The 13,791-nt window shown below is 42.7% G+C and overlaps 1 protein-coding gene across 3 annotated transcripts in view; it reads left to right on the forward strand.

The window, feature by feature from the left end:
* The window catches only part of DNAAF9 (dynein axonemal assembly factor 9), a 173,094-nt gene that overhangs the window by 97,010 nt on the left and 62,293 nt on the right, over positions 1-13,791 (forward strand). For all 3 annotated transcript variants that reach the window (XM_010811460.4, XM_010811461.4, NM_001079598.2), the window contains 6 exons: positions 703-747; positions 1,117-1,162; positions 4,428-4,539; positions 5,533-5,603; positions 6,495-6,545; positions 7,127-7,214. In XM_010811460.4, coding sequence (XP_010809762.1) covers positions 703-747; positions 1,117-1,162; positions 4,428-4,539; positions 5,533-5,603; positions 6,495-6,545; positions 7,127-7,214 — 413 coding nt within the window. The remainder of the gene's footprint in view (positions 1-702; positions 748-1,116; positions 1,163-4,427; positions 4,540-5,532; positions 5,604-6,494; positions 6,546-7,126; positions 7,215-13,791) is intronic.

A 13,791-nucleotide genomic window follows, 5' to 3' on the forward strand; every position in this document is an offset into this window, starting at 1 on the left:
AGAGAAAAGAACAAGAGGAGAACACCCAGGCGATAGGAAGAATCTTCGCGAGCCAGTTCTCCACTCTAGAACTCCACTTTTCTCTCCACATGGTTGCTTCTCTTAAACTGCATCAGATTAGCAAATTCTCCCAAGAGGAACAAAGGCAGTTAGCATATGACTGACCAGCATTTGTTACAGCGAAAAGATAAACAATTCAATTTAGAAACTTTCTTTTACAAAAGGAGTTGATGCCAAAAGGTTTATCTGGTTATTCCTCAGTTCTGAAGTCCTGTCTTGATTATACAGCAGCAGTTGATTGTGGGTAGCAGTCTGGCTCTAGTCAGGGATGGCAGCTTGACTGCACAGGTGTTGAAGAGAGGAAGAGGATCAGGAGAATATGTCAGGGCCGTGGGCCAGAGGCCTGGGGCACGTAGAGGTTCTCTCAGTCTGTCGTGGGCAGTAGTCACGTAGTTCTCTCCTGCTCTGTTCGAGAGTCAAGATAGTCCTGAGAATCTGCACAGAGGCAGGGCCATGACTGGAGTCAGACACTAGCCCCGCATTTGCTGATGGCATGAAACCCTAGGGCATGTAGCGACATGCCATATCTCACTGGGGCTCTGAGGGCCCAGCACAGGTGCATTGCAGTGGCAGGTGTTTAAAGAGCTTGCCATACAGTGGTCGCAAAAGCAGACTGACTTTTGTTTTGTTTTGGGTCTACAGCTCCAAGATGGCTTTTCATATACATGCTGTGAATAATCAGGGAAGGTAAGTATGTGTTTATGGTGTGTCCTCATTTGGGGCAAGTTTTAAGAGCAAACTAAGAGAGGCTACCGTGTAACTGCTATCGTGGATGATCTTTTCACCCTTCCACACCTGGCAGTGGCATCACTCCAGGGCTGGGCTCAAAGCTGGGTGTGCTCAGCTGAGACCGCTCTATCCTGACTGCTTCCCATGGAAAGACTAGAGTAGGGTCGGGGGTGGATCTGATTCCGTCTGAGTGGAATTTTGCATACATGCAACCCAGTGTTTTGAAAAAGCTCCAAAGAGATCTAAGTGTGTGAATTGCTTGCAAGTTGAAAAATAGAGAACATTGTAAATCTAATACATGTCTTTCCCATCAATTTCCTTTTCTAGAATCGTGCCTCTGGACAGTGAAGATAGCTTATACTTTGTGAAGACGGTAAGCAGAGCTGTTAAAGGTCAAGTGGCAAGGAATGGCCTATAAAGGACATCTACAAGGGGTGAGGTAGGAGTAGGTGAGGGTCTTAGGTAGCCCACTAGAGAAAGCTAGTTGTCTTCACTACTCTTCCAGCTGCAGCAGTGGTGAATCTGTGCTTTCTGAGGGTGCCAGGCAGCTAGCTGTACCAGGCTCACCACATCCACATGTCTGTGTCTAGGCACCCCTCGGTGTAATCTTAGCTGGAGGGGAGGGGGAGGGGGCACCGGGGGATGGTAAATATATCTTCCTGAGGTTCAGAAGGCTTCTTTCAAGTGGCTGAGATTTCTCTGACCTCACGTGGAAATGGGAGCTGAGGACAAGCCTACCTCAACACAGACCAGGTTTTCACTGGCTTCTCTATGTTCCAAGCCCTGTGTTGATGCCCTTATTTAAGAGGAGCTTGTGGAAATAAAAACAACCTAACATTAAAAAAAAAAACATACAGGTGAAATGGGGTAGTCAGAGCAGAGCTTTCTGACCTCTCTACTAATGGGCCAGGGGAATGGGTTTAGAGATACAGAAATATTGGTCCCTGGGGTGGTCTTCAGCAGCCAGAGTTTCTAGACTAGCTGCTCCCAGTCACATCTGAATCCTCTGTGCATCCTGCCCCAGTGCATCCTGATACAAAGAAAATTGGCAAGCAGTGCATAAGAGGATGGTGGATATCCAGCCAAGATTCTGGTTGTAGTGTATGTGGGTACAAGATACATCCTATGTCCATTCTGTGACTCCTGCCTGAACTTAATTTCAGTGAGATTTTGATCATGGGGAACTGGGTGCACAGGGGTGGATGACTTGGAGAAAATGCATGCTCATTGCCATCATCAGTGGACAAGCAGTAGTGTTATCTACAGAGAGTAGGACAACATGAGTAATTTTTTAAGGTTGTGAGTATCTGTTTTTATAATGTACCTGCTCCCTGTCTGTGTCAGCATTTTCTGTTGTTCTTTTAGAACTAATTGAGCCTTTTTTGTAACATTATTAAGACTGGAAAATGAATACTTTCTGATGCTTAGGTAGATACTACTTTGTCTCCTTGCTAGACTTTAGATTCCCTTACTTCTCTTCTTAGACTCTTATGCAATGCTCTGGAAGGTGTTTTGCACTGGAGTTGGTGATTAGGAGTTCAGTACTGTGTTAAGTACCCATTCAGCAGCAGCTAATGAAATAGGAAAGAAAAAATAGGATGTTGGTGCTTTCTGTCCAAATCCTGTCCTCCCTTCCAGGCAGAGATGAAGTTCTGCCTCTTCGTTTAAGCCTGCCCTACTGACTTCTCCCTACAAGTACTGTGTTCTTAGAGTACTCGAAGGTTATACTACATAAATTAGGGAGTAATTCTATAGTGTGTCACATGTTGACTTCTGTGTAGGAATGCTCTTATCTCTCCAACTTTACTTTATAGGTTTCCTGAGGATAGGAACCATGTTTCATATTTTTTCTGTCCCCTTGCCACATATGGGAAGTACGTAGCAAGTGCCTAAAAAATACTACATATATTCTTTTTAATGTCCTCTCTCCCCTTCCTGAACACCAGAGGCCAAATAAGAAAGTGGGGATTAGGAGCTACAGGATTTGTCTTTCTAATTGACTTGGGAACTGAATTGATCATTGTCATATAAGAGGAACCATGTAGCCCAGGATGGTTCTGTGTCTTCAGATACTCAAAATTCTTTGAAACAAATTTAAATAAACCTTGGTTCAGACGGTAAAACATCTGCCTGCAATGCGAGAGACCCAGGTTCAATCCCTGAGTTGGGAAGATCCTCTGGAGAAGAAAATGGCAACCCACTCCAGTACTCTTGCCTGGAAAATTCCATGGACAGAGGAGCCTGGTAGGCTGTAGTCCATGGGGTCACAAAGAGTCAGACATGACTGAGCAACTTCACCTCACTTCTAGTTGTTCAGCCTAATAAGAAAGTTAACAAAAATATAAAGCCTATCGTTTTATGCATTTCTTTATCATGACAACATGGATGAAAGGACTTTATGGTGTTTTTTTTTTTTCCTTTCAACTCTTCTGCCACCTTTTTTTTTTTAGAATCTCTCAGTCTCTTCTGTAGGCCAAGGTCTTTTGTCTCTGTCCTAAGGGTAGAGCAGGGTCCCACACAAGGACATCAAGATATGAAAATGAACTCTAGTTTCAGGAGCTCTGTACCTGGTCATTCAGCAGTGTCAGGCCAGGAGGGGCAGGAACCTGGGAGGGCTTATCATGCAACTTACTTCGTATCCCTCACCAGATTTTCACAGTCATCTCAGACTCCAACTCTGGTTTATACCATTTTCTGCATTTCCTCTGCTAGGTTGTCCTCAGAATTATTTTATTTTCACTAGTTTTTAACTAAATTAGAACCTTCTTACCAGCCATTCAGGAGCTTTCTCTGAGTTGCTTCAGTTTTTTTTTTTTCTCCTGACCTATGTAAGACTCTTATTTTTATTTGTCTTGGCCATAAAAGCTTGAACAGTTTTCTTTTAATTTTTTGGTCCTGAAAGGAGTGTTTGTATGTTTTGACATATAGCCAAAAATATCTGTGAAAACCTGTATCTTACTTTCCAGATTTGTTCAGAACTTGAGCCCAAACCAAAGAAGGAATGTATGACCATGTGGACATAGTAGAATGTAGCAGTGGTCACAGTTAAGAAAGGCTGTTACATTGCTTTTCAGGCAGGAGAAGCAATTTGAGGGAATTTATAGAAACATATGGAGAAGGCAATGGCACCCCACTCCAGTACTCTTGCTTGGAAAATCCCATGGTCGGAGGAGCCTGGTAGGCTGCAATCCATGGGGTCCCTAAGAGTCGGACATGACTGAGCGACTTCACTTTCACTTTTCACTTTCATGTATTGGAGAAGGAAATGGCAGCCCACTCCAGTGTTCTTGCCTGGAGAATCCCAGGGATGGGGGAGCCTGATGGGCTGCGGTCTATGGGGTCGCACAGAGTCGGACACGACTGAAGTGACTTAGCATAGCATAGCATAGAAACATAAAGATATTCTTCTTCTAGCCCAAGTGTGCCTCTGACCTAGGAGCAATTGTAAGGAAGCCTAGGTGATCCTGAAGTCATCTCCCAGTTTGAGTTGCATTTCAAGATAACTTGAGTTTTCCTTAGAAATTCTCAAGTATTTTTTTGCCATGTGGCTTAGTATTTTGTGGTCTATTTCTTGTGGATCTTTCCCTGAATGTTTAGGACTGACAACTGGTCTAACTCTGGTTTCTCATTTGATACAGGCTTGTATGGCCATCTATGACATTCCTGACTTGCTGGGAGGAAGGGGGTGCTTAGGATCTGTGGTGTTCTCAGAATCATTTTTGACATCTCAGATTTTGGTTAAAGAAAAAGGTAGGTGTATGTCATCTTTGGAAAGCAAAACTTGAACTTCCTTTTATATATGTGTGTATATATATGTATGTGTGTGTGTGTGTATGTGTATATATATATGTATATGTAATATTTGGCAAACCATAGTCTAAATCAAAAGACCAGGAATAAACTGGTGAAAATATTAGAATACTTGCAATAAACAAAGGGTGTATTTCCTTATTTATGAAGAGCTTTTATAAATTGATACGAAAGAAACAAGCTACCCAATGGTAAATGGGCAAAAAATATGAGCAGGCAGTTCACCAGAGTGTTTGAAAATAATATATATATTTTTAATGTTTATGCACACACACATGTACATAAGTGATCCCTGAACACAAGTTTAAACTACACAGATTTTTTTCAATAAGTATATACTACAGAAGTACATATTCCATGGTTGGTTGAATTCATGGATGTGGAACTGTGGATATGGAGTGCTGACTGTAAAGTTACTCATGGATTTTCAAGTGTGTAGAAGGTCAGCACCACTAGCCCCCACATTGTTCAAGGGTCCACTGTGTGTGTATGAATATGAATATGTACAGCCTTACTAGTAGTCAGGAAAAACAATTTGAAGCAATAGTTAGATCAGTTTTTTTATCCATTATGGTAGCAAAAAATTCTATAGAATGATAATATCCAGAGCTTGATGACCTTGATAATTTTTGTTTGGTTTTTTAATGCAAACACCTGTACTACCTTGGCAAAAATTAAAAGCATGGATTGAAAAGGACTCTGTATTTAAATATGTATTTCTATTTGTCTTAAAAAGAATAATCACATGAGGAAGCCTTTCTCCATCCCCTCATTAGGTTCTTGTCCCCATATGAGGAATTCATTTTCTGAAGGCATCAGACTTTGTATCCTAGTAAGAGGAGCTCTCACTCTTGAGGATGGGAAGCAGTCAGGGGCCTGCAAGGTGGGCTCTGGTGGTGGGCAGTAACCGACATGTCTGTGGTCTTCCTGCAGATGGCACTGTTATCACAGAAACCAGCTTTATAATCCTGACAGCTGCCATACCCAGATTCTGCTCCTGGCTGGTTAGTATCATTCATCAGGTGAAAACGGAGATAAACGTGGAGAAACTGGGGAGAAAATTTAAGGACGAGTCTCTCGTGGGATGTCAGATCCTGACCTAACCACTGTTCAGATAGAAGTTTTTATCTCTGCTCTTCTTCTCTATACAAATGAATCTAATTTCATTAACGTGTAATCTGGGGAAAGTTCCAAAAGAAAGTAAATTATCTGGGTCCCTGTTAAATTGTCAAGGGAAGAAGTTAATATCCTCATTTTACAGATGAGGAGCCTGAGGTTTAGAAATCTCCCAACCTGTCCAGGGTCACACAGGAAGTGAAAAGTGGATCGTGTGCTCCCTTTTCTGTCAGAATAGTTGCTGCTGAGTTTTTACAACCATGTCTCTACATGTGGAAAGGTCCCATCTTCATCTGTGGGACTCGGTCTGAATCTCTGGTGCCTTGGGACACAAAGTACTAGTAATGGTCTAAGTACCTATTTCAGAATTTGTTTATATTCTGTTTCTACAATTCTGAACTGAATAAAGACAAGCAAAAGTCATCCTCTAATGTGAACATGTTTAAATGAGAACACATTCAAAATATTTTAGTATGTTCTCTTTCCTTCATCCCTAAAATTCGTTTTCTCCAAAATGAAATTTAAGTGGAGACTAACATACTCTCTCCACATAATGTAGGCTCATTTAGCTGGACTTCATGTCCCTGTAAGGGAGCCTACCATGGCCTGTGCTCTGCATCTGGTATCCAGCAACCAGGTCTGCCAGCCATCAGGGCCTGAGAACCCTGGATTTGACAGAGAGACTGCTCTCTTAGAAATATGTGAAGACAGGGGGAGACCTAGCAGAGTTTATGCCCTTGAAGCAGTGAATTGAAAATCTGTACTCCTTTTGGACACAGGTAGAAGATATTGAAGTAAAATTGTCTGAGAAAACCCAGCAGTCAGTTCTGGTAAGCAGACTTCTTATTCTTAATGTTGTCAAGATGAAATGTAAACAATTTATAAAAACAATTTAACATATTTCATCTTACTGCTAATCTAAGGGTTCTATACCTCCTTGTCTCAATTCCTGTTGTATTCTTCCCCTTCAGAGCAGAGCTCTAGAAATAACCACGTATGGAGTACACAAGCGGGATTCTTACTGCCATTTAAACCTTTCCGTGTTTTTTCAAAATCTCTCAGTACTTTTAGAAGCAGTTCTCAAATTGAGACATATAGAACTGAAGGTCAAGGCTTTAGGCCAAGGAGAAGCCACCTCTGTTATCAGAGGATATAAATTTACTGGAATATGGACAAGCATTGCAGACCATGGTGCCTAGACTGAGAGGACCTTAACATTTTTCTTCTCAGCATAAGTCACAGGTGCCAGTAATATGGCAAAGAGCCAAGAAGTGCCAAGAACTGGAAGAGAAGTTGAGTATATCTGAGGCTGACTTAGCAGCTTTTGTAGACATACAAACGTGGACAGAAGTTTTGATTCTGTCAGTGTTTATGCTGTAAATCACCTGCTCTTTGTGTTTGTTTTTTCAAGGGAGATGAGTGTTTCCTGGGTACTTTTCTAACTAGAGGAGAAGGAGCATACCTTTATTCTAGTAATTCACAATCTTTGCCTGAAGAAGGTGAGCAGCTCTGACTTTTCTGTTTTTTACTCTGTCTGGGTCCCTCTTTCACAGGTTTTGACATGAATGTTGTAATTAATGATACATGGGATATTTGAAAAAACTTTTGAGTGTAGAAGTGTTTTCCCACAGCTTTTCTCTTTTGATCTGTCCATTTTCCAGATGAGGAGACTTGTGCTAGAAAGGACTGCCGCCAACTGCACTGGTCCTCTTGTTGCTGCCTGAGGATTGCTCTCAGGATGGGCTAGAGCAGCAGCATGTCCAGAAATAGGTTCTGTTGGGCCAAAACAAAATCTGGATTAGTTTTTTATATCTGTGTAACAAATCACCACAAATTTCATAGCTTAAAACAACATGCATTTATTATCTCACAGTTCTGTGGGTCAGAAGTCCAGGCAAATTTTGCTAGATTTCTGTGTAGGGTTTCATAATACTGAAGTCAAGGCATCAGCGGGCTTATCTCTGGAGTCTCTGAGAAAGAACCTGCTCCCAGGCTCATCCAGGTTGTTTGCAGAGTCCATTTCCTTCAGACTGGAGAACTAAGGTTCTTTTTTTTGTTGCTGGCTATCAGCTGGAAGCAGTCTTAGCTCCTACTTCCAGAGGTCCTTGCCCTGTGACCCTCTCCCATCTCAGCAACAAAGAACCTGCATCGTGTTGAATCTCTGACACTGTTAATCTCTCTGAACTCCTCTTCTACCACCCAGAGAAAACTCTGCTTATAAAGGGCTCATGTGATTGGAGGAGACCCAATCACATAATCTCCTTTTTGCTATATGATGTTACACAAACACTGGAGTAACCTAAGAGGCTGAAGGTCATGGGGGCTGTCTTAAATTTCTGCCTACCATAGTATGCCCTCTGACCCCAACAGTTCTCACATGAAAGATATAATCAACCCCCATCCAAGAGCCTCATTCCATTATGGCAGCAATTCAAAGTCTTAACTCTGACCAGCTGAAAAATCCAAAAATCTCATCATCAAGATTATCTAAATCAGCTGTAGGTGAGGCGCTGGCTTGTAATTCATAAAGTACAGCTCCTGAACAAGATTCCTTTCCATCTGTGGACCTGTGAAATTAGAGGCTCTTTATCTTCCCTAGCCCTCCCAATGTACAAGGTAGGAGTGGTATAGGGTATAGACATTTATATTAAAAAGGAGTCCCGAGCCCAAGACAACTTTGAAATTAAGCTAGGCAAACTCCAGCTCCTGGATTAGGTTTCAAGGCCTGGGAATAGCCCTCCAAGACCCTTAGCTCTGCCCTCTGGGTTCTTTGTTCTACTTGTTAAACTCTTAGTTCTGCCTCCTGGGTTCATGACTCTACCCTCTTAGTTTGTGACTATACCTGTGTCATCCTTCCTTTTCGTGAAGGTGGCACTTTGTAGCTTATTAGTTTTTCAGCCTGCTTCTTGCCTCTAGAATTTTGGGGGTCCAACAGGCTCCTTTCATTTTCTATTCTCTCTATCCCCTTCAATCCAAACTGGCAGTATTTCTGCTGATTTAAAGTTCTCAAGAACTCTGTGGGTCTTGCATGGATTTCCTGGGATTCATTCCATACTCCTTTTGGTCTCCTCAAAATAACGTATTCTTATGAGTCCTATTCTTTCCATGTTAGATAAGCCTTTTTTGTTCCACAAATTCCTCATCCTTTACTAAGCAGATTCTCTCTCTGGATAATTTGTTCTTCTTGAAAATTCTCTCCAGTGGCAAGTTGCTCTCCATGTTCTCAGATCACTGGTTAAACTTTAGCTTCTCCATTGTCACAGAAGACAAAACACAAGGAGTTCTGGTTTTCGATCCACAAAATGCCAGGTAGCGTTCACTATCATGACTGTGCTGTGGCCCCTGCATTCCTGCCTCTCCAGATCCTGGTGCAGAAGACCAGGAAGTTAGGAACATTTGCTGAAAACAAGAGTGTGTGTGACAGTACTCCCAGCCTTGAGGCAGAATTGCATAATGTTTTAAAATCAGCTTGTAGACACAACACAGAGACAGTTATACTCTGTCATAGTTGAGCCAGTTATAATATTTAGCAAGGATATTTGCCAAAATCAGTTTTCACCTTCTTAGCAAAAGGCCTTGTTAAAAAAATAATCTTACACTGTATTGAGTTATCCAGCAAGATTCAGTCTATCCTGAGATCTCTGTTGTTGTTCAGTCACTAAATCATGTCTGACTCTTTGCCACCCTATGGACTACAGCATGCCAGGCTCCCCTGTCCTCCACTGTCTCCTGGAGTTTGCTCAAATTCATGTCCATTGAGTCAGTGATACTATTTCTTCCTCTGCTGCCTTCTTTTACCTTCAATCTTTCCCAGCATCAGGATCTTTTCCAATGAGTCTGCTTTTTGCATCAGATAGACAAAAGTATTGGAGCTTCAACTTCAGCGTCAGTCTTTCCAATGAACATTCAGGGTGAATTTTCTTTAGGATTGACTGGTTTGATTTCCTTGTAGTCCAAGGGACTCTCAAGAGTCTTCTCCAGCACCACTGTTCAAGAGCATCAATTCTTCGGCACTCCGCCTTCTTTATTGGAGAAGGGGATGGCAATCCACTCCAGTATTCTTGCCTGGAGAATCCCATGGACAGAGGAGCCTGGCAGGCTACAGTTCATGGAGTCACAAAGAGTTGGGCACGACTGAGTGACTAAGCAGCAGCAGCAGCCTTCTTTATGGTGCAGCTCTCACTTCCATACATGACTACTGGAAAAACCATAGCTTTGACTATACAGGACTTTTGTTGATTTGCCTTTGAACTGATTCCCAGTTGATTCTGAAGAATGAACATGCCAGCAGCCCAGACCAGTGCCTTTTCTCTGGCTTTGAACCCTTGGGACTAAAGAAAATTAAATCAGGTGGAAATCACATGCTCACTTACAAGTAATTTAAAAATGGCAGAGCAGGACATGTGCTCATCTTCTGCGAGAACTCCAAAATTGCAACTCACTGCTGAACTACCATCAACAGGAGAATGTTGGATACCACCAAAAAAAGATACCACATGTCGAAGGGCAAAGGAGAAGATCCAACAAGATGGTAGGAGGGGCAAAACCACATTTAGAATCAAACCCAATAACTGCCAGAGATGCTCGGAGGGCTCAAACAAAACTTTGTGTGCACCAGGACCCAAAGGCCCCACAGAGACTGAGCCAGACCTGCCTTTTAGTGTTTGAGTGTCTCCTGTCAAGGCATGGGTCAGCAGTGGCCTGCCACAGGGACAGGGACTCTGGCTGCAGCAGACCTGGGACATGTGGTATGTGGCCTAAGCCCTTTTAGAGGGGGTTACCATTAGCCCCACCATAGAGCCACTGAGCAGACAACCCACAAACTGCAGTACTATTATACCAAAGAAATTCTCGCAATGTTAAAAAATTCTAGGACCCACAACAGATATCCCAACCTGGGGATCTGGCAAAGGAACTGAGAATCCCCAGGGAATTTGACTTTGGGGGCCAGTGGAATTTAATTACAGAACTTCCACAGGACTGGGGAAAACAGACTCTTGGAGGGCACACGCAAAACTGTGTGTGCACCAAGACGCAGGAGAAAGGAGCAGTGTCCCCACAAGAGACTGAGCCAGACTTGCCTTTGAGTGTCCAGGAGTCTCTGGTGGAGGCGTGGGTTAACACAGTGGCATGCTGCGGGGTCAGGGGCACTGAATACAACAGTGTAGGCAAAAGTCTTTTGGAAGGAGGTCGCCATTACCACCATTACCCCTACCATAGTTTGGCCTCAACCAAACAACAAGGAGGGAACACAGCCCCACCGATCAGTAGAAAATTGGATTGAAGATTTACTGAGCATGGGCCCACCCATCAGAACAAGACCCAGATTCCCCCACATCAGTCTCTCCATTCAGGAAGCTTCCACTAGCCTCTTATCCTTATCCATCAGAGGGCAAACCAGAATGAAAACCAGTCATACAAAACTAACCAAACCGATCACATGAGTTACAGCCTTGTCTAACTCTGTGAAACTATGAGCCATTGCCATGTAGGGCCACCCAAAATGGATGGGTCATGGTGGAGAGTTCTGATAAAACTCTCCAGTGGTCCACTGGAGAAGGAAATGGCAAACCACTTCAGTATTCTTGCCTTGAGAACCCCATGAACAGTACGAAAAGGCAAAAAGATAGGATACTGAAAAACAAGCTCCCCAGGTTGGTAGGTGCCCAGTATGCTACTGGAGAAAAGTGGAGAAATAACTTAAGAAAGAATGAAAAGATGGAGCCAAAGTGAAAACAGTGCCCAGTTGTCGACGTGACTGGTGATGGAAGTCAAGTCCAATTGCTGTAAAGAACAATATTGCATAGGAACCTGGAATGTTAGGTCCACAAATCAAGGTAAATTTGTGGATCACTAAAAAACTGTGGAAAATTCAAGAGATGGGAATACCAGACCAACTTACCTGCCTCCTGAGAAACCTGTTTGTAGGTCAGGAAGCAACTGTTAGAACCGGACATGGAATAACGGACTGGTTCCAAATTGGGAAAGGAGTACGTCACGCCTGTATATTGTCACCTTGCTTTTCTAACTTATATGCTGAGTATATCATGTGAAATACCAGGCTGGATGAAGCACAGCTGGAATCAAGATGGCCAGAAGAAATATCAATAAACTCAGATAGGCAAATGACACCATCCTTATGGCAGAAAGCGAAGAGGAACTAAATAGCCTCTTGATGAAAGTGAAACAGGAGAGTGAAAAAGCTGACTTAAAACTCAACATGCAAAAAAACTAAGATCATGGCATCTAGTCCCATCACTTCATGGCAAATAAATGGCGAAACAGTGGAAACAGTGAGAGACTTTATTTTCTTGGGCTCCAGAATCACTGCAGATGGTGACTGCAGCCTTGACATTAAAAGACGCTTGCTCCTTGGAAGAAAAGCTATGACCAACCTAGACAGCATATTAAAAAGCAGAAACATCACTTTACCAATGAAGGTCTGTATAATCAAAGGTATGGTTTTCCAGCAGTTATGTGTATATGTGATAGTTGGACTGTAAAGAAAGCTGAGCGCCAAAGAATTGGTGCTTTTTAACTGTAGTGTTGGAGAAGACGCTTGAGAGTCCCTTGGACAGTAAACAAATCAAACTAGTCAATCCTAAAGAAAATTAACGCTTAATATTCATTGGAAGAACTGATGCGGAAATTGAAAATTCAGTTCTTTGGCCACTTGATGTGAAGAGCTGACTCATTGGAAAAGACCTTGATGCTGGGAAAGATTGAAGGTAGGAGGAGAAGAGGGTGACAAAAGGTAAGGTGTTTGGATGGCATCACCGACTCAATGGACATGAATTTGAGCAAATTCCGGAAAATAGTGCAGGACAGGGAAGCCTGGCATGCTGTAGTATATAGGGGAGCAAAGAGTCGAACACAACTTAGCAACTGAACAACAGCAACAACTAGTTTTGTCATAGCTTTCCTTCCAAGGAACAAGCGTCTACACAAGAATAAAGCACACAAACCAGGAATTTCTCGAACCTTGTCACACACCTGAGAGCTTAGATTTCACACTTTCTTAGTTTCTGAGGAAAATGTAGTTTGAATCAGGAGATGGTTTTCTGAGGCCAGAAGTTTCAGTAGGAGCAGAGAATTTAAATAGAAGTGTGTTAAGCATTTTACCACTTTAGGGCTCAGGTCAGTTTTATAGGACTTGAAGTTTATAATTCGTTGGGGCTCTTGTAAGGAAAGTAACACATAAAATAAGTCTCTTCCTGGGCCTTGGAAGGGGGCTTAAGCAGGTGATGAGGGGTCCTGAAGTTTAAATATCCTTTGGATCTAGGTAAATCTGCCTGTTGCAGATTTACCTCTGAAGACATTTTAAAAAGTCACCATTGTGCTTATTTTGATTGATCTTCATACGTTGAGCCCCATAGAAGGTGAAAAAGTTGCCTGAGGTTCTAGTACAAGTTAGTGATAACATCTGGAGGGTGGTCCAGGTCTTTTACTTTTCAGTCTAGGGAAGGCTCAGTGAAAAAGAATAGTACTTCCTTTACCTTGAAATGTTTCCAGTTCTGTTTAAATTTTTTCTTCCTCAGTTAGTGACTTCTGCTATCACAAGGCTTTTTGTTATGCAGCTTTCTGTTCATTCATTTCCTTTATATGCCCTTCTCTTCCCCACCCTGCTGACCTTGGTCAGGCTGGCTGCCAAATACCTAATCCTCTGGAGCCTGCTTTATTTATTTGTTTATTAAATGATGACCTTATCAAGGGTCATTTTTTTTTTTTAATTATTTTTGGCTGTGCTGGATCTTCCTTGCTGCACAGGCTTTTCTTTAGTTGTGGTGAGTGGGGGCTACTCTCTAGTTGCAATGTGCAGGCTTCTCATTATGATGGCTTCTCTTGTTGTGGAGCACAGGCTCTGTAGGCTAGGCTGCAGAGCTTCAGTAATTGCCGGCTTCAGTAATTGCAGCACTTGGGCTCAGTAGTTGCGACTCATGGCCTCTAGAGCACAGGCTTAGTAGTAGTAATGCACTGGCTTAGTTGCCCTGCAGCATGTGGGATCTTCCCGGACCAGCGATCGAACTTGTGTCTCCTGCATTGGCAGGCAGCTTCTTTACCACTGAGCTCCTGGGA

The sequence above is a fragment of the Bos taurus genome, chromosome 13 (genome assembly GCF_002263795.3).
Source record: "Bos taurus isolate L1 Dominette 01449 registration number 42190680 breed Hereford chromosome 13, ARS-UCD2.0, whole genome shotgun sequence".
Lineage (NCBI taxonomy): Eukaryota > Metazoa > Chordata > Mammalia > Artiodactyla > Bovidae > Bos > Bos taurus.